General features: G+C 40.2%; 1 protein-coding gene across 1 annotated transcript in view; it reads right to left on the reverse strand.

Annotated features, from left to right (window-relative positions):
- Positions 1-21751, reverse strand: part of GNAI2 (G protein subunit alpha i2) — a 121095-nt gene that overhangs the window by 46473 nt on the left and 52871 nt on the right. Inside the window, exons 2-4 of the mRNA XM_088133999.1 lie at positions 11440-11482; positions 9438-9579; positions 5842-6002 (exon numbers count right to left, since the gene is read on the reverse strand). Of these exons, the coding sequence (XP_087990125.1) occupies positions 5842-6002; positions 9438-9579; positions 11440-11482 (346 nt within the window). The remainder of the gene's footprint in view (positions 1-5841; positions 6003-9437; positions 9580-11439; positions 11483-21751) is intronic.

Below are 21751 nucleotides of genomic sequence, written 5' to 3' on the forward strand. Positions count from 1 at the left end.
TGCTCTCTAGCAAACTTCAGACAGGCCCGGACATGTACTGGCTTAAGCAGGGGGACACATCTGGCACTGCAGGATTTGAGTCCCTGGTGGCATAGTGTGTTACTGATGATAGTCTTTGTTACTTTGGTCCCAGCTCTCTGCAGGTCATTCACTAGGTCCTACCGTGTAGTTCTGGGATTTTTGCTCACCGTTCTTGTGATCATTTTGACCCCACGGGTTGAGATCTTGCATGGAGCCCCAGATCGAGGGAGATTATCAGTGGTCTTGTATGTCTTCCATTTTCTAAGTATTGCTCCCACAGTTGATTTCTTCACACCAAGCTGCTTGCCTATTGCAGATTCAGTCTTCCCAGCCTGGTGCAGGTCTACAATTTTGTTTCTGGTGTCCTTCAACAGCTCTTTGGTCTTGGCCATAATGGAGTTTGGAGTGTGACTGTTTGAGGTTGTGGACAGGTGTCTTTTATACTGATAACAAGGTCAAACAGGTGCCATTACTACAGGTAACGAGTGGAGGACAGAGGAGCCTCTTAAAGAAGTAGTTACAGGTCTGTGAGAGCCAGACATCTTGCTTGTTTGTAGGTGACCAAATACTTATTTTCCACCATGATTTGCAAATAAATTCTTTAAAAATCAGACAATGTGATTTTCTGGATTTTTTTTTCTCATTTTGTCTCTCATAGTTGAGGTATACCTATGATGAAAATTACAGGCCTCTCTCATCTTTTTAAGTGGGAGAACTTGCACAATTGGTGGCTGACTAAATACTTTTTTGCCCCACTGTAGGGGGGAAAAAAATCTTGGAAGATGGCAGTGGTAAACCACATCCATACACTTGCCAAAAAGCCTGCATGATGTATCAGAAACTTTTATCTTTGACAATATTTTTAGTGAAGTAGTAAAATTGACATTGTTACTATGGTTCACAGAGATGGATAAATAGCTATTACCTTGTTTTAAGGGTTATATATTCTGGGGGAATAATGTATATATTGCCTGTTTGCATAGCATGAGAAGAAATATACAACAACCCCATGAAACCAAGGGCAAGAAAATGCCACTATTGTAAGAATATTACATTTTGTAGTTTCAGTTGTAAAACTACTTTTATTTGATCCTTACAAAATACCTCTCCAATGCTTTTCTCCCAATGTGCTGTCCTCCCTGTGGTTTTCCCACAGGAATCCAGCTAGCCATTGTGGGAACAGAATAGTGCACTTAATGGAGCCTTGTTCACACTGAGTACTACATGCTTCTATACACCTAAAAGGTTTAACCTTTTGGCCTCTTTCTTTGAAGACAGACTTGGCTTCCCATTCATATATAAATAAAATGAAACTTAATCCAAGTAAAATAAAGGGAATACCATTAAAGGAATACAACACTTCTGTTTGGGATTATACCTCTCTCCAAAGTATTCCCCAAAATTTGCAATTCACATGTTCTTCTGGATTCTGCATTGAAAAGTGGCAGCAGAGACTACAAGGGCCTTCTCTCAATGTAAGTTTGGGCAACAATTACAACCTGTCTAAAACTGTGATATTATATTTGCATTCATTACAACTAGACTAAAGAGTAACATCTTCAAGTCATTATTGACTCCTGGTGATATAGTTTCTTGGCAGCAATATAAAAGTGGCTTATTCTTGACTTCCCATTCTAGCCTACAGCTCTGGTATTAGTATCCAAGTACTAATCATGTTTGACTCTGCTTAGCATCTGAGCCCAGACTAGACTATCCTGAGTCACATCCAGACTAGACTGTTGCAAACGAATTTTACTGACAATGCTTTTGTAGACAAATTTAGAAACTACAGCTGTTATAAAAATAGCATTTTATTTATTTAAAACATTTTTGCCCACTCTTTATCTGAAAAGAACCCCAGAATGGCTTACAAAGACCAATCATATAAAAGCTCCTTCTAATAAGGCTTATAATCTAAAATATATGATACATTTTAAAAAAAATGAGTGGGAATAGGCAATAGAAGATACAGCAAACTCAGAAAACTATTCTTGCAGTTTTTATACCAAGCATCTGGGAGAAACAGTTCAGATAACATGACAGTATGACAGCTGTTAGATTACAGCAGAGGAAGAATCAAAGGTAAATTGTTGTCTCACGAGAAATTATGGAATAGCCTAAGTTCACTTCTCTCCTTTTGCTCTGCAGTTTTTCAAGGATATATGTATTATACAAGCATTATGCCAGTCACACTAATTACCCTTACCCAATTATCTTTGTCCTTTATAATTTAAAAGTTTGGGATTGGCCCATATGAATGTCCACCTGCATCCAGTAGCAAACATTATAGATAACTTTTCCAGTGAATACTGTGATAATTAGAGATGTATAATTGGGTATCATCAGCAGACTGATGATATGTCACCCCATGGTGACAGATAAGCTCACCCAGCAGCCTCATGTAGATGTTAAATAGGAGAGGGAAGAGTACCGAACCCTGTGACACCCCACATAGTAGGGGCTGAGGGTAGGATCTCTTCTCCCAACTATCACTGACTGAAATTGGCCCCGGAGAAAGGAGATGAACCAGCACAACACCATGCTGCCCACCTCCAATCTGCTGAGCTGATCCAGAAGGATACCATGGTTAACATTATCGAAACCTGCAGAGAGGTCAAGTAGAACAAGGATGGATGCATAGACCCCATCCCGCCCTCGCCAGAGATCATCCAAAAGTGCAACCAGTGCTGTTTCAGTCCCATACCCAGGCCTGAATCCCAACTGAAAGGGGTCCAAATAATCCGCTTCATTCAAGGCCCTCCAAAGCTGCTGCGCAACCACCTTCTCAACCACCTTCCCCCAAAAGGGGAAGTTAGATACTAGATGAAAATTGTCCAGTATAGCGGGGTCCAGCGATGGCCTCTTGAGGAGGGGGCAAACCAAAGCCTCCTTTAAGAGGTAAAGGAACCCCTTCACTCAAGAAAGCATTAACCATCACTAGAACTCATTCCCACAACACATCTTGGGCCACTTTAACCAGCCAGGAAGGGCATGGATCTAAAGAGTGGGTGGCTGAGCTCACAGCCCTAAAGACCCTGTCTACTTCCTCAGGTCCAACAGGTCCAAACCATTCCCAGATGACAGGGCAAGGCTCCTCCCTAGGCATCTCCACCAGACCTGCAGCAAAGCTAGCATCCAACTGTAAACAAATCTGTTGGATTCTGTCCAACAGATGCTGAGCAAATCCCTCCGCATGCCCCTGCAAGAGGTTCTCCAACTTCCCACCTTACCCAAGATGGTTCGTCACCTGAAAGAGGGCTGTGGGACGGCTATCTGTGGACGCAGTAAGAGTGGAGGAGTAATGACGCTTTGCTGTCCTTACCGCCAATAGATAGGCCTTAATAGCAGCTCTGACCTGTGGTCAATCAAGTTCTTCCCTCACTGAGCACCAGTGACATTCTAGACATCTGTTCTCTCACTTTACCTCCCTCAACTTTTCCATAAACCATGGGGAGTGCTGGGATCCCCAAGAGGGGAGAGGTTACATGGGCATGATCCAATCTGAAGCCTCAGCTGCCCTCTTATTACAAGCAGTGACCAGGGCTTCGGATGGACCGTGCAGCAGACTAGCAGGAACAACCCTCAGCTCCCTCTGGAACCCATCCAGGTCCATTAGTTACCCATCACTGAGGGTGGACCAATCTCATGAGTCCAGCCTCCCTGCAGTAGATACTGGTGCTGGAGAATCCCATGGTAATCAGGGCATGATCTGACCATGACAAGGGGGACACTGAAAGCTGCTCCAATTTCAGATCACATAGCCACTGCTCCGACAGGAACACCAGATCCAGTGTATGGCCACTGTCTTGTGTTAGGCTCTGGATGATCTGGGATAGGCCCATGGCCATCATGGAAGCCATGAACTCCTGAGCCACCTTAGACCACCCTCTTAGAGAAGGCAGATTGAAGTCCCCCAAAACAGTAAGTCTGGGGAACTCAACTGCCAGCCCAGAAATGGAGCCAAGGAGCTCAGGCAGCGAAACTGCTATGCAGCACGGAGGCTGGTACAAAAGCAGTAATCCCAAGTGATCCCTAGAGCCCAACTTACTGAACAGGCTCTCACAGTTGGTGACCTGTGGTGTAGCACCCCTGAAGGCCATAAGGGATTCCTGGATGACAATTGCCACACCTCCACCCCTGACATGGGATCTCAGCTGATGCCACACCCGAAACCCAACTGGACAACTCCAAAAGGCAATCCTCCCCCTTCTGGATCCAGCCTTGTCTCAGTGATACAGGCCAGGTTGGCCCTCTCATCAAGGATTAAATCACTGATGAGGGCAGCCTTATTACAGACTGACCTGGCATTAAGAAGCAGCAGCTGAAACCCAATGCCTCTGAAGGTTTGCTGACAGGGTACCAGGGCTCCCATTCACTCTCCATCAATTCCTCCTCTGACTCTCACCCAGAGGAAGGAACCCACACATTCATACACTCTCACACCCCACTAATCTCCAAGGCACACCCACCCTGCTGTTCCCACCAGCTGGTGGAGGCTCCCATCCCATTCACATCCCCCCCCCCCACCTGGCTCTCACCCAGAGGAAGGGAAAAAAGGAAGGAATCAATACACAGTTTACAGCAGGAAACCCACAGTCCAAATCTCAGGCACTTCACAATTAAATAGGAGCCGCAACCCATTTTCCTCTCAGGGCTACAGGAGAGAAGGCAGAAAGGCCTCTGCGGGGGGGGGGGGGGTCCACAGTAGTCTGCCACACTACTGCAACCTCCACCCCTCCCCGCCACTGCTTGCACCTCCAAATTCCCAGTGTCCAGCAACGAGGCAGTTGGTAAAAAGATGGTTAAGAAAGAGGGCTGTCTCCCCGACACTGCTGCATTCCTAAAATGCGATGCTGAAGGCAAACAGATAGAAACAGCCCAAGTGGTCCTCCAGAGCAGCCTGAACAGATCTTTCGAACAGTAGTCCGCAAAAGCAGCCAAGCCCGACCAGAAAATGTCAAGCCAGTCCAAAACGCCACCGCCAAATTAAAAAAAAGCTGCCAAGTTCACAAACGTGGCAAACACAGCCAGGGCGGCAAACACAGTTGGGGCGGTAGGCAAGACAGCAAGCACTGCCATCCTCCAACACAGTCCTCCAGCCAAAACAGTCTAAATTGGCCCGAGCAGTCCAGCAGTCCAGCTTCCATTCAGGTGAGCACCTGTCCAGACACATCCCTCCAACCAGAAACAGCAGAGCACATACAAAATCACAAGAACAGAGGTTCTGTAGCTTCCACTCTCTCCACCATTATTGCTGTAGTTTGTGGCATTATTTTTAGTAGCAGAATTATATTCTAAAGGCTTTTTAAAAAGTTGTTAACTTGTAAAGTTCTTTGGGATTTTTTTACTATAAAGTTGCACTATTTGGTTCTATTGTTTATACATACGTCATCTCTTGACAAGATTTTGCCCTAAAAGGATGGGCCAAAAATACTTGAAATAAACAACATATCCAGAATATAGTTACTGTGTTGCATTATACTGCAAAACTAATGTAGGTTTACATGGTGGAAAAACTACTGCAGGAAGCAGATTACTGAGGAGGGTGGAGTCCTTGGAGAAAGTTCAACAGCCCTGTACACAACACTATCCAAGTAACTACACACACTTTTTTTTACTATGGTGAAGATTGAACATGTAAAGCTCTATCACCTTTAGTTTGGCCCTGACTGATGCTTCAGAGTTACTAAAGTCTGCCACCTTTTGATATCATATCACATTGATTTTCGGAATGTGTAGCCAGTTGGCATTACTCAAATACTATTTAAAGCTCAAAATATGTTGTTACAAGCAAAAAGGTTTTTTAAAAAAGTTACTCACTAAGCTGCAGAGTCATTCAGCTGATACTCCCGGGAACGATTAAAGCAGGCCTGGACTCCATTGTCTGCCCACAGCCTCCGAATCACATTGGATAAATCCTCTGGCATGATTCCCTGCTCCTCTGCAGTGCAAGAGAGTGCAAACAACTGGCGAGCATCATCCTGCAGGGAAAGTAAAATTGAGACATTTAGAGCCATGTATCAGCTATTTTGGGGGGGGGGGGGGTCCAACTGTGTCACATTACACTGAAGTTCACATTTTGTTTTTATCCTCTGCAAACTCACAAAAAAATTCTTTCCAGAGGGAAGAATATTTTGCAAAACAAATAAAACACCCCCTAGCTGCAAAGCAGATGCCATTTCAAAATGCTTATCGTGAAGAAGTCAGTGCATAATAACTCTATAGGTAGCAGTTGGCAGTGCCTGCCTAATCTTGTTTGGATCCTGAAACTGAACAGGGCCAGTCCTGATTAGTATTTGGATTAGGGACCACCAGGGAATATGAGTGTTACAGAAAGAATTTCAGTGATATGACATCTGACAAATAGTTCAATCAGATTTAACTGTGTGAAAAATTTTATATACAAAGAGACAAAAGCCAATGTAGACGTTTTTGTACAGAATTGGTCTGATAGAGCCTGATTCCACATTGACATAATGACAAATGGAAAGCCTTCTTGGCAAATAGAACTCTCTAAGGAGGGGGGCCAGTTTAGATTCATCTGGTGACCCTTCCATCAAGTACAGAAAGACATTCTGATTCAGACAAATGTTAGACTTTTAAACTATGTTTTAATCTAGAAGGTGTTCTTTTTCATAACATGCAATTTTTAATTAATGAGATTTAATGTTTCAATTATAACTCTATTTTTATTTTTGATACTCTGAGTACTATTTTAGTGGAAAAGTGAAACAAATCTAATAAAAAAATATGTGGTTAAAAGGATTGAAATTTACATTATGTTGTAGTCTTAAAGAGAATTTTTATAACATGATGTGCTTCTCTTTAAGACTACAACATAATGTAAATTTCAATCCTTTTAACCACATATTTTCCCATTTTCCCAAATTATATAATTTCTATATTATAACCAAAATTTTAGCCAATTTTATCATACATTATTTCACTTCTTCTTCTGTTCAAATTTTAACAAAAGTTCATACATTTTGGCAATAACATGTTCATCATTTGTACATAATTCTGTTTCAAACTCAGTCTTACATTGTTCAAAACCATAACATCTTTTATCTACTTTAAACCTTTCTGATAATTGTACATAAGAAAATATGTACAATTTTCAATTGAACATTGTACATAAGAAAATATGTACAATAAGATAGCCATTTATGTTTATTTATCATTTCTCATCTATGAAATGCTTCTTGTGCTGAGAGCTACAAAGGTATTTTCGGGCATGACCTAGAATTGTATATATTCCATATTCTCAGAATGGCACGTCTGACATAATAATTTTTAAAATCTACATTAACTTTAGTTTTGTCGTGCCACAAATATCCATGCCATCCAAATCTCAGATTGTGTCCTTCTAACTCCAATAACCTTCTATTTCTCAGCAATATCTACTATTTCATCCTAACTAAACAAAACTGTTTCACCCTTTTGATGGGCAGTATCTTCCTTTCCATCCAGTTCCCAAACTACATATCAAAATCAACATTTCATAGAGAACTTTAAATTGGTAACATGACAAACATAACCTCAAATAAGTTTTTAAAAAGTCCTGAAACACCTCATTCTACTCTGGTTTGGACCTTGGTGGCAGTATGGTACATGGACCTACTGTTTCTTTCAAAACCAATCATTAGATTGTAACTTTTTACACAGAGGGCAGCCAGAGAAATGATGGCAGACATTCATTATAAATATGAAACGTGTAGCTGGTCACCTCTCAAGGCAAACCAAGGTTCTTGAAAAACACTTAAGAAGTAAAAGTAGTCACAACTTTTAGAGACCTCCCTCAGTACTTTCCGTTCCTCAAGTTTACAACCGTGACTCTGTCATGAGTTGTTCCTGATTGAGAGTAAATAATGATGTCCTCAGTGCAACTATCCATGTCTGAACTTCAGCCAACAACTTGTTGTTGTTTTGGGATGGGGTGGGTGGCTCAGTAGGCCTCAGCTCTCTTCATAGACAAAATTGTTTATAATCACTGGCCTCACAACATATCAACTATACACACAGTCTTGTACAAATATTTGGCTGTATATAGCACAATTTATTTTACTCAGCAGCTCTGGCTCATCTGGCATATTTTTTTCTCCTCCTTCAGTCCCTCTGCTGCTCATGATCTCCACTGCTTAGGTTATAGGACTGTTGCAAAGTTCAGCCTCAAAACTGTAATATTATATTAAGCTCATGAACACAGATTTTAGAGGATACATCATAACTTACTTCCTCTATATTGTTTCATTTTGACCACTGTGTTGGGAAAGAAAAAAAATTTAAAAGGGCAACTTTCTGCTTGCACACACTATCTTTAATCTACATTTTAAGAAGCCAGCTCCCCACCGCAAAACTTGAGCAAATACTCCATTAGATTGACTGACTTCAACACTGTCAGTACCCCTTTCAAAGAAATCGTTGAGTGAAATTCACTGTTTGATATAGATGCCCAAAAGCCACTTCACAATCACTAAGCAAACAGCATCACTAATTTTCCACAACATGATTTTACTTGAGGGAACTCCAACTGGGAAAGAACTGTTCATTACTCAGAGCTATTTCCTGTAGGCCTAAAGGATCCAGCTTAGACAGAAGCATCCAAAGAAAGGAGGGTGGGTGGGGGAGTGGTTGTTGCTACTTTGACATTGATTGGCTAGGTTTGGTTTTTTTTTTAAAGAAGATAAAAACTAACACAAACTAATACAAAGTGGAAAAAAGAAAAGAAAAAGAAAGAAATCAAAGAGAAAGCTAAAAGTGCAAGAAAGGGGAAAAAAGTAAAAGAAAAATAGAAAAGAAACAAAAAAGATTCAAAGAAGTAGCTTCCAATATTCCTCACAGCAGTTATGAGTGCAATTATAAGTTTACCTCTGCTATGGTTACAGCATAACTCTCTTCTTTCTATAATCTATTCTATCTAATCACCAAAACCATAAATCATAAGTTCATCTTTTTCTGTTTCACGCAAAAAGTCTATAAGGAGTTTCTAGTGAATGGCTAGGATTCTTGACATGTCTTTGCTATAAAATTGCTAAATAATTCCCTGCCTCTCTCCCAAACAAGATTCATCACGTTTACTAGAAGGTACTATCAAACTTGCTATAACAAGCATAGCAAGTTGATTTTTGTGGAAAACAAAAAACCTGGAGTCCATTGTTTTTAAACTGAAAAAGAGATTGATGTAAAAATATACATTTAAAAGATATCAAATGTCACTAGTTCCCTCTTCTTGTTTTGCACTGTACTAGCAGAACTACAGCTGTTTACAGGTTTTCCACATCCAAAAAACAATGCTTAAAGAAAACAAGCACTATTTTTCAGAACTGAATGAATAATAGTTCAAGATTTCAGACAAGAACAATGTGATGCCTCTGAGGGAGTTAATAAACAATGAGGAAGTAAGAATGAAAACTCACTGCTCTAGAAGGATCCCCAAAGTTAATCTGCAGGTTACCCATGGCCTTGATGATAGCCATGATGGACTGAATGGTGTTGCTGTAAACCACTGCTTTGTACTGTCGGCATTCCTCTTCTGAGTATCCATCCTCATGGATAATCCTGGAAAGGAACAGAACAGGAAAGGTTTCAAAAATCAGCATATCAGATACCTACAAAGGATGTAACACTGTTTCCTATAAAATACTTGTGAAAGAAAGTTTTCTATAATGTAGCATCACTAATATGAAATTAGTTTGCCTTCTGCTTTCACCCAGTCCGGCACTGGCCTGCAATTAGGGATAAGAATATTAGCTACAAACATATGAAACCAGCGACAAGGAGGTATCAACAATATGCTGATGATACTCAGTTGAACATTTCCGCCCTGGCTCTCCAAGTGAAGCTGTTGAGGTTCTGTCCCAGTACCTGGAGACTATGAGGGTCTGGATGGGGAAGAAGAATTTAAGCTCAACCCTGCCAAGACTGAGCAGTTATGGGTTCTGAGTCTCCCAGATCCAGGAATTGGAGTGCTTCCATCTTTGGTTCTGAACATGGTGACTGTGATGGAATGGAATTATGAAGGCCAAGCTCAGGGAGATAAACATTTTCTTAGCTTGCCAGAACCGCATGGGAGGAACAAGAGGATGAGACTGGCACCTCCCTGAGGAATTCACACTGTTGTGGCTGGAGGACTTTGGGAACTGGGGTTTTAGTCTGGGAAGATTCTTGCTAGAGATTGTAGCTAATAAACATAGCTGGATTGAATTGGCATTGTCTCTTGGAGTTCCTTGGGCTAGGCCTGACAGTGACACTGCCCCATTCAGACTTGGTACGTAATCTGGGGGTCCTTCTGGACTCACAGTTTCTACTCAAAGAGTAGGGGGCAGCTGGGGCTGGTGGACCTTTGCACAACTGTATCTTGTGCACTAGTTGTCCCTATTCCTGGAATGGGAGGCCTTAGTCACCTCCCGATTGGATTATTGTAACACACTCTACATGGGGCTGCCCTTGAAGATTTGGACAGGCTTGAATAGGATAGAATTTAAGTGGGAGAAATGTAAAGTTCTGCATCTGAGTAAGAAAAATGTAAGGCACAAATATAGGTTGGGGGAGATCTGACCTGACAGTAATACATGTGAAAGAGATCTTGGTGCCCTCATCAACCACTAGTTAAACATGAGCCAGCAATGTGCTCAAAAGGTAAATTCCATCCTACACTGCATTAACAAAGAGATTACTTTGTCCTGGCCAGACACTCTTTGGAGTACTGTGCACCACAGTTCAAAAAGGCCACTGACAAATTGGACAAGATGGTGAAGGGTCTGGAAACCAAGTCCTATGAGGAATAGTTAAAGGATCTGGTATGTTTAGCCCTTAGAAAAGGTGACCAAAAAGGGGATATGATAACTATCTTCCAACATATGTAGGTTATCACATGGAAGAAGGAGTGAATTTATTCTCTATTGTCCCAGAGGGCAGGATCAGAACTGGTTAAACCACAAAGAAGGAGCTTCAGGCTAGACATCAGGAGGAACATCTGAGTACAGTATATGAGCTATCAGCCAGTGGAACAGTGCATGGCAACTTCTCCTTCATCAGAGATCTTCACACACAGGCTGGATGATCATTGGTTAGAAATGCAATAGTAGATCTTACATTGACCAGAAGGTTAAGCTAGATGGCCTCTAGCCACCCAAATGTTTGATTATACATTAGAAAGGCTCATCTAGTATCTTCAGCACTACAGGTGAAGTGATCATGAAATAACTCCCTCAATTACACAAGTCTTACAGAAGCTCTCCTATTATTTAGCTCTATTCATTATATGTAAAATTACAATTAATTCCTATATAAAATATGAGTTTTTAATATAAGGTTTTATCATATATATAAAATGTTTAAGAATAAAGAACTCAGCAAAAAATGATATAACACGGCACAGAAGATTACTATAATTTTTGCACAAAAAACAATGCTTACTTCATTTGTTTTACAATTGTGCTCTTCCCAGATTCTCCTGCACCTGTAGATAAAAAAAGAACATCAGAAATGGGCTTTGATACTAGTATTTGTGCTATATAAATTAAGATGTTAAAAATATGAGTAAGGATAACATGTATCAGTGTAATTCCCTTCATTGCAATAACCAAAATCTTCTCATTGCATAATTTTAGAAATCTGAAATTTGGTTTATTTAATACCACTGCCAAAAGAAAATCTAATTAGGAATACCTTGGACTATTTTCAAGTGTACAAGCATATTTTGTGTTGTACAAGGTATTTGAGTATTTGAGTGACTCTAGAAGGAATATATCCATTTATTATTCTAGCATTCCCAGAGAAAATAAAAGTAAGATTTTTTTTAGTAATTCTAAAAATATGTGATAATGGATCTAAACATCTATGCCACTACTTCCATTTATTTCCAGTTCAAATTATTTTTCCCTTAGCCAATATTTATTCAATTATATCTAAAAAATCCATATTATAGCTTATTTACATTTCTCAAAAAACTGTTATTTTCCAAAACCTCTTTTTATGAAATAGATGTCACTGATGTCGAGAGGGAAAAAAAAAAACCACACACACAGAAAAGGAAGCTTTATAGGTCTGTTCAAGTGTCTAAAGAGAATTAATAGTTCTGGGTCTTGTCATATCCATTAATAAAATATTTTAAAATGCAATTCTTACCAAATTGACCTTACATAAAAGAGAGAAATGTGAGAAATCTGTATACTGTACAGAAATGAAATCTCTTCTGACACAATATTCAAGCTCTGATAGATTTCCAATCACACCTTCTACCTCAGAAAAAAACTGCCTAGTATAGACTGCATACAAAAATTGCATAGAAGTGGAGAAAAAAGCAGAGGTCTTAACTTCTATGTAACTACAAGGGATCAGGGTCAGATGAAGATAAGCCAATTTTTAGGAAAAAAATGGTCACAACTGTGTAAAGCTATTTTAAGGACTGATGTACATAAAACAAAAATAAGACATTGATCTTTGTATATCCTAAGGTGAAAAAACTTTAATTAGGTAGTAAAAGCAGAATATTTTGATCAGTGCTTGACTTTTGCAAATTTTCTTTCATTTTGCTTTCTCACATGATTAGGACAAAAGCTGTGCATGGGATTCTCCTTCATATAATCTCTATAGTAACATTCCTTGAATTTTGTCAATCTCTAGTTCATATAATAGGTTGAAATAAAGCCTAGAGCATAGCTAGTAAATGAGATCTATGGCTCACACATATCACTTCACACAAGTCTCTCCCCTACTCTTGGTATGTTTGGGTGAAAGTGAGAACTGCTGTTTTAAATTAGAAATTATCTACATTTTTAATTGACTGATGGTGTTAAGTGATATAAAAAATAGGAAAGAAACTCATCAATTTCATCAGTGAGGTTCATAATCCTTGAAAAAAACATGAATGCATACCTGCACTATAGCCCCTAATAATTAAATAAACCAGATAAACACAGAAAAGGGTCTTTGTGAAACTGACAAGTTTTGCCAAGCCTTACAACATTTACAGAGACCAATTAAAAAGTTTAACTTTTCAAGTGTCCTGGGGCAGGAACAGATAGTTGGGAGAAAATGTTGAGGCAGATTGTAATCTTAAAGCTTATGATCATCTAGGATAAGCAAGTGATGGAGCATCTTCTACATTCACTGAAGTCTCTGTTGCAAAATTTAAAGAAAAATAACTATTATGCCCAACTATGATAACATGCAGTTGCTAAAATTAGTTAAAATGTCTATATGATCACTAAAACACCTGAAAACATACGTATGTCATTTTATCCTGTATTTTGACTCAGCCTCAGAGAAAGCTGGCCCACCTTTCTCAACTATATATTCAAGAAAGTCTGCCCTATTTTTTAAATGCCAGATCCTGCTAGTGAATATTTCCTAAACCTCTTTCTCTCTTTTTGATACATCCTTACCAGAAGTGGTTCACAAGAAAAGGGCTCCTCTGTCACATTCTCTGATCTCTGCTCCTCTCCTGGAATTACTTTCTCTCAATTAAGTGAAGTATTAGAAGTTATTAACACCAAAAGTAGGTTGTGCACATTGACAGCTGGCAACAGTGCTGAGGATTAGCCAGATAACTATTTTTTAAACAAATTAACAAGAAACCTGGAAAGACCAATTTTCAAATTTCACCGAGGCACAAAGCATTTGAGTGGCCTTCTATCCTCACTTTCCTCATCAAACTGTTGAGAATCAAATGGGGAGAGAGACTTCCTACACTGATGTGAAGTTCATGAAGGAAAGGAGGGATCCCAAGATAGTGTAGAATTCAAAGTTTTGTAGAGAAGGAATAATTTTTATTACGTTTGACCCAGGGATAATGAAGAACCAGAAGCTTCACCACAAAAAATCCAGTTTAAACTGTTCAGTTCTCTTATCTTACCTCAGAGAACCAGTGACATCTAGGTATAGAAAATCTGACTCTATTCAGCAGTCTTGAGAAGGTAGCTGGACTAATAACCCTCTGCTATGTCATACCACAGATACACCATACTAATCAGAAGAAGAATCTTCTTAACTGCACATCATATTAACACATTCACTAACAAGTTCAGAACTGCAAGCTGGTGTCTACAAATGACCAGCTGTTGAAGCTTCACAAAAGCTCTATGGCCTCTCATATAGGAAAGTTATCCAACTGGTCTATTTGCTATTAATTACATCTGAATGTGATAGTAATATTATACAAGGGGACTGGCAACAAATTTCAGCTTCAGGCACAATTGTTTCACTAGACTTGACAGCCCCCATTTTGACACACGCAATAGAGCAAAATCCATGAAGACTTATCTACATGTGAACCAGAATGGCCAATTGGCAAGAATTTAAATATTCTCAATTTCATTGGGAACATTTCTAGTTTAATTCCAAAAGCAAGTCAAGCTGCTTCTTTTTAGTTACTCATATTTGTTACTTAAAGCCCAAACAAATCACAATATAGTTTGTTAAAGACAATTAGTTCCAGTACTCATTAGCACATGAAGTAAAAAGGAGCAGTGCACAAGTATAGTATGTGCATTGTTCCTGGAAGTTAACATTCGGCCATGAAAACAGGCTTAGAGCTGGACATTTTCAAACCCAAGAAAAAGCATTCAGGCAACTTAATGCATAGAGAAGCCAAAGTGCAGCCTAGTTATAAAGCATAGAGAAATCAAAAGTGGGGAGTTTATGGTTCAGAAAACCTTGGGTTCACTGAAAAAAAATGAGGGATTACACAAGAATGGCATTGGAAGAGATATTATTAAAGCATTCCTCAAGCAAATGCTATTTTCCCAAAAAGCATTTGGGAAATATAAATTTATTTTTGTTAAAAATAAATGTATTTTTAACAAAAAGGGATTAGGGTCTTTCTGACAGGTATAGAATAACACTTTAAATTTGTTATATAGGAAGGTATGCCTAAGAATCGTAACAGGATAACAGATATTTCATTTTTAAAATATGAACACATGAAGGCTGTCTCAATAGCACTCTTGTCTCTTACACAAAAGCTGATCACATAAAGAATCAGTGCTGTGTGTCAGATCTGTAGTTTCTACAAGGGATTCAAAATAAATAATTTAAAACATTTTACTAATTATCAGATGTTACTATGAGACTAGCTATGTTATATTAGATGAGACTCTTCTGCCTAATGCCAGCTGAAAGGCACAAGGATTTCTTCCTAGTTATCAATAGCAATCATCCAATAACATAGTTATCTTCTAAGGTAGTATTACCAGATGAACTGCTGTAGGAAAGTACAGGTACTCCTCACTATCCAAGCACAACTGGGACCAGAATTTAGATTGCTAAGCAATGTGGTCATTAAGTGAATTATCATGTGACCGCTTCACTTAGTGACAGCAATCCCAGTACTCCTGGCTGCCGTCATTAAGCGAGAATCACAGGTCATTAAGTGGATTGAGTCCCAGATAAGAAGTGCAGAAATGTCTCAGGGGGATGAGGGAAGCCCAGCGCAGGCCACATGTGAGTTGGGGAAGCCCTGGGAGGCCTGGTGCAGGCCACATGTGGCACAAAGCTGCAGCCGCCCCTGGAGGCCACAGCTGCCCCAGCAGCACTTATGACTGCAGGGGCTCTGCAACTCCCCTCCCACCTATCTCCTCCCCATCTATGCCCTTTTGGATGCCCTGCACAGCAGCACTCAGCAGTGGCAGTGACGTGGCTGGGGCTGAAGTAGAGGCCTGAGGCCTTCAGCAGTCTCAGCCAGCAGCCACTGCCCCCAGGCCTTGATGTCAACCCCAGCACCACCGCTGCCACTGAGAAATGCTGCCTCACGCCCCACATCGCTGGCCTTCAGCACCTCGTGCCATACCCCAAGCCACGCCTCTCCTTCCTTCCCTAAAGCTGACATCCCGTCATCCCATTCCCTTCCAAAGCCACGCATCCCGTACCTTCTGCAGGCCATGCCTCTCCTTCCTTCCGTTATGCCGGCATCCCATTCTCATAATCCTTCCCCCAGGTCTCACAAGAATGAGACTCTGCTGAAGGTCTCGGGCCTCTACTTCAGCCCCAGCCCCAGCATTGCCACTGATGAGTGCCAATGTGCAGGGTGGCCAAAAGGGCATAGATGGTGGGGAGATAGGCGGGTAGGGGAGTTGCAGCACCCCCATGGTCATAAGTGCGGGCAGGTTGCCAAGAGCTTGAATTCTGATCATGTGATTGCGGGGGTGCTGCAACAGCCGTATCTTTGGGCATGGATCATAAGTCCATTTTTTTCAATGCCATCGTAATTTTGAACGGCCGTTGAACGAATGGTCATTAAGTGAGGACTACCTGTATACATATTCCACCAGTTCCTTCCTGAATTACTACAACTGCCGTTAATTTAATATTTTACATTTGAAATATGGCTGAAATACCCCTAATATTTTGGTTATTATGACAATAAAGGACTTTAATGATACTTTTAGGCCAAGAAGTGTGACATAAGGCCATCCATTAAGTTATTCCTACCAATGACAGAGGTCCTTCTGTGAAGATTGCTAAGGAGAAATTGAGCTGCCTCTGTTTTTGGTTTAATGCAGGTATTCCCCGAGTTAAGAACACCCAGTTTAAGGACAACTGATAGTTAAGAACAGAGTCTACTATAATCATCCAGGAAAAATATGCTGACATGTTAAAGAGGCTGGGGGCTCTTCTTTAGACAGCTTCCTAACAATCTGGATAACCAAAATTATTAATTAACTCATTATTCCAAAGGCTCTAGACTCTAAACTTAATAGTATGAGTTGTTTCTCTTTGTGACAACCAAAATTATGGAAACAGCAATCTTAAACTTTATAGTAGTAGAGCCTAGCTACACAGAAGTGAAAAGATATTGACAGACCAAATGATCAAAGAAACTATATTTTCCAGTATGATTTTGTCTGTCCAGAGAAGGGCTTCTCATTTTTCCATACATATGGCAAATATGCAGAAGGATAAATATTACAACATTTTAAGAACTGCTTCAATCATTTTACTACTGGTCTGAAGAAAAGCACTGAATTCTTAGGCAACAAAATGGATAGAACTAGGGTCTGTCCCAACATGCCATATAGAGGAGATATATTTCAGACACTATCCAGTGCCTTGTCTCAACTACACTGGCTTATTAGAAGGACTGTATGAACCACTGGTTAAGTATCACTGAAGCCAAGGGGTACCAGATGCTACCACAGATTCCTACTTTCAAATTGACTGGTATAGGAAAAAGGCAAGCAAAATTATTTAATTTCCCATACCAGTGCCTTGTTTTTTTTAGTTTTCTTATGTTAACTACATATTTTGACTGAATAAGGTAATATTGTTTAATACAATGGCTGGGTATTAAGAAACTTTGCCTAGCATTTTTAAGAGATATTGGGTTATTTCAGGAAGTAGAACCTTAGGATCACTAGCCTCATCATAAAATTTGGTTTACAACATTGGAATATTAAGGACAATATCAAGCCCATAACTTTAACTGAATTGAATTCAAAGCCTCATATGCTAAATATGCTTATTAGTGAACATAATAAAACTGTTGTCATTAGTTTGGTCTTCTTTATATTTAATTTTAGTCCCAGTTTTTTCACTGTGCCCTTTGACTTTTAGTACTAGGGCTTGCAGATGCTTTGCATTTTCAGCTATCAGGGTAAAGTCATTAGCATAGCACAGGTTACTGATGTTTCTTCCTCCAGTTCTAAAACCATGCTCATCTTTTTCCAATCCAGCTTCCCTTAATATATAATTGGCATATAGTTTGAATAAATAAGGGGAGAGTATGCAGCCATGTTGCACTCTTTTGCCATCCTGAAGCCGATCTGTTTCACCATGTTCTGTCTGTACCGTGGCTTCCTGAGCTATATGTAAGTTTCTCATGAGGACAATGAGATGTTCTGGGATTCCCATGTTTTGACCATATTCAACAGTTTGACATGATCAACACATCAAAGGGCTTTCTACAATTGATGAAGCACAGTGACTTCTTTTTCATATTTTTTGGCTTTGTCAATTATCCAACATGTATCAGCAATAACGTCTTGTGTTCCTCGGCCTTTTCTAAAGCTAGCTTGAACATCTGGCATCTCTTTTTCCATATAGGACTCTAATCTGCATTGGATGATCCTAAGCATTATTTTCTAGCATGTGAAATTAAGGATACTGTCCAATAGTTTGCACATTCTGTTAAGTCTCCTTTTTTTTTTTGGTATTGGAATGCAGATTGACCTCTTCCAATCAGTTGGTTACTGTGTCATTCTCCAGATTTGCTGGCAGATTTGCTGCTAGAACTTTGACTGATTCTTCTTCTGTGGCTTGCCATATTTCAGTGAGTATTCCATCAGTTCCTGTTGCCTTTCAACTTGGTAATGACTGGAATGCTTATCTAACTTCATCTTCTAGTACTAGAGGTTCTTCTAATGTATCTTGGAAGTTGACATCTCTACCATACAGTGTTTCAGTATATCCTTCCATCTTCCTTTGGTCTCTTTGAATCACCTACTATCTGTTCATTGGCATCCTTCAGCATACCAATTCAAAGTTGAAATCTCCTTCTGAGTTCAGAGATCTTTTGAAAGACTTTCCTTGTTTTTTCATGTCTGTTACCATCTTCAATGTCTTTACAGATGTTTTTGTAATAGTGCTTATGTCTTCTAACAGGTCTCTGAAACTCTTTGTTAAGTTCCTGAGTTTTTTCTCTTTCTTGGCTTTGGCTTCTCTTCTCTTCTTGGCAATTTCCAGAGTTTGTTCTGTCATCCAGTTTGCTTTCTTCATTTTTGGCAGTCTCTTTTCACCTTAACAACTTTTTAAAGCTCATTCCAGAATTCCTCTGGTTCTCTCTCAATGAGGTTCAGGACTTCAAAGTGATTCCTGATGTTCTCCTTGAAAACGGTGTGTATGTGTTCAGTATCATATCATGGAAACTGACTGGCTCTCTTCATCTTCTTTAGCTTAAGTTGGAACTTGCACATGTTCCACAGTAAGCACCTGGCCATGTCTTTGATGCTTTAAGTGAACTCCTCCACCTTTTAGCAATAATGTAGTCAATTTGATTTCTATATACTCCAGGTAGTGATGTCCATGTATAGAGGTCTAATATTGGTTGTTTGAAGATAGTGTTAGGTATGAAGAAATCATTGGAGTGGCAGAAATTGGTAAGTCAGTCTCCTGCTTCATTTCGATTTCCTAAGCCATACTATCCAACTACAATTTCCTCTTTCATGTTTCCAACTTTAGCATTCTAGTCTCCAATCACAAGCAGCACATCTTGCTTGCATGTTCTGCCGATTTCAAAGTGAACTTAATCATAAAACTCATCAACCTCCTCTTTTTCTGCATTGGTAGTTGGGGCATAAACTTGAATGATCATCATATTAAAGGGTTGTCCACAAAATCTAATTGATGTTATTCAGTTATTGCATTGTAGCCAAGTACTGTTCCTACTATGCCCTTCCTAACTATAAAAGCAATGCCGTTTCTTCTTTTTCTTGTCCTGACTAATAAACAATGTGAACTTCTGACTGAAAGGGTCTGATCGCAATCCATCTTAATTCACCGATGTCTAAGCTGTCAATTTGTAGTAGTTTCATTTCCTCTTTCACTGTGCTGAGCTTTCCCATGTTCATACTTCTTACATTCCATGTCCTACTGTAATTCTGTCTTTGCATCTTCAGATTTTCTTTTCCTGTATGGCAACATCAGCAACTAGACATCCCAAAGGCTTTAATCTAACCACGTCATAAACACCATTAGTACTCTGAAAGATCCTCAGTTCTTCCTCAGCAGTATGTTGAGTGCCATCTGACCTGAAGGGCCCATCATCTGGCATTGTATCATCAATCATTTTATATTTTCTATCCATGTGGTTTTCTTGGTAAAAATACAGGAGTGGTTTACCATTGCCTTCTCCCACTCAGTGTGAATTAATGCCTTGGCACTGTTACTAAAGTGATCATCTACCTCTGGCATCTTCCTATATCGCTGCTGCCCAATATAGGTGCCTGCTTCTTTTAGCTGGGATGACCTTCATGCCTTGGGTGACCCTGTTGGCTATATATACGCTTGGCATACACTCCTGATACTCTTCGCTCATCCCTCCCAGGAACATCCCCCTCCCCCCCAAACACAATGAGGCTGCACAGCAGGTCTTGGGGGAGAAGTGGATACATAGCTGACTGAAAATCATACACTTCAATGGATGAGTTAAAACAGAAGCTAGTCAACCATATGTCAGGAATAATTAAAACGGATTCCTGCACTGAATCAATGGCTCCTTCCAACCCCATAATTTATTAAATCAGTTTTACCCTATAACACATTCACAGGCTATTTTGAAAAATACAAGCCATTACTGAAATATCTGATTTTCTGCAACCACAAGTCAACACATTTTCCCCTTTATTGAGAATATCTTACTTATACTGCATTCAGTAAAGCTCTTAACTGCAATTTGACAAATGGGGAAAATGCAACTGCTCTGACATCCATGAATTCAGAAATCTCACTGACATTTACACTGCAGTCTATCACGTAGCTGTAATGATCCATTTCAGACTGGTAACTGGCATCCACTTAAAAAATATTTTTTAGTCAGTACACAGAGAGATCAAACTGCACAACTGTAACAAAACCATTCTATGTACAAGGGCTATAACTGAATCAGCAGCTTGCAAGAAATAAAGTGATATCACTTGACAAGAGAATAACTGCTATTAGTCATGTAATTAGCACTAATGAGGCATTAACTCCTAAGCACCAAGGAAACGCAAATTGTAAAAAAGCATGGATGGCTAGAGAATGCAGAGTTTCAATTTCTGGCCCCATAGCTTGCTTGCTTGATTTATTTATTTATCAAATTCGTCACCGCCCATCTCGTTACAAAGTGACTCTGGGCTGTTTACAGAGAAGATAAAATCAATTAAAATACAATATTAAAGCAGTCTTAAATAGATAATAAATTCCAAGAATTGATGGAATTGGTGAGTAGCTCAGGGAGCGTCATCAGGGTGCTAGCCACCCCCATGATTGATCAGAACTCTTATTGCCCCATGCAAGCTGGCAGAGCCAGGTCTTTAGTCCTTTCCAGAAAACCGGGAGTGAAGGAGCCTGCCACACCTCTGGGGGGAGAATATTCCAAAGGGCAGGGGCAATGGCAGAGAAGGCTCTCCTCTTGGGCCCCGCCAGCCAACATTCTCTCACTGACGAGGTCCACAACACACCCTCTCTGTCTGACTAGGTGGGACAGGTTGATGTGATGGGGGTGAGATGGTCCTTCAGGTAACCTGGACCCATGCCATGTCTGGCTTTAAAGGTGATAACCAACACTTTGAATTGGACCCAGAAGCAAACTGGTACCCAATGCAGCTCTTGCAGTAAAGGTTTTATATGTGCCATTTTTGGGGCACACAAGATTGTCTACGCAGCTGCATTTTGAACGTGCTATAGTTTCCGGATACTCTTCAAGGGTAGCCCCATGTAGAGCGCATTGCAATAGTCTGAGAGATGACCAGGGTGTGACTGACTGACCAGAGAGCCTCCTGATCCATGAAAGGGCCTAACTGGCGCACCACACGAAGGTGGGCAAAGGCCCTCCTGGCCACGACTGCCACCTGCTCCTTGAGCAGGAGTCGTGAGTCTAGGAAGACCCCCAGATTATGCACCAGGTCTATCTGGGGCAGTGCAACCCCATCCAAAACCAAAGATGGTAAATTCTCGGACACAGAGGGGGCTCCAATCCACAGCCGCTCCGTCTTACCAGAGTTCAGCTGAAGCCTGTTGCACCCCATCCAGA

The sequence above is a fragment of the Python bivittatus genome, unplaced genomic scaffold, assembly GCF_059951505.1.
Source record: "Python bivittatus isolate LINGU-HERP-01145 unplaced genomic scaffold, Pbiv_v1 ctg000080_np1212, whole genome shotgun sequence".
Taxonomy (NCBI): domain Eukaryota; kingdom Metazoa; phylum Chordata; class Lepidosauria; order Squamata; family Pythonidae; genus Python; species Python bivittatus.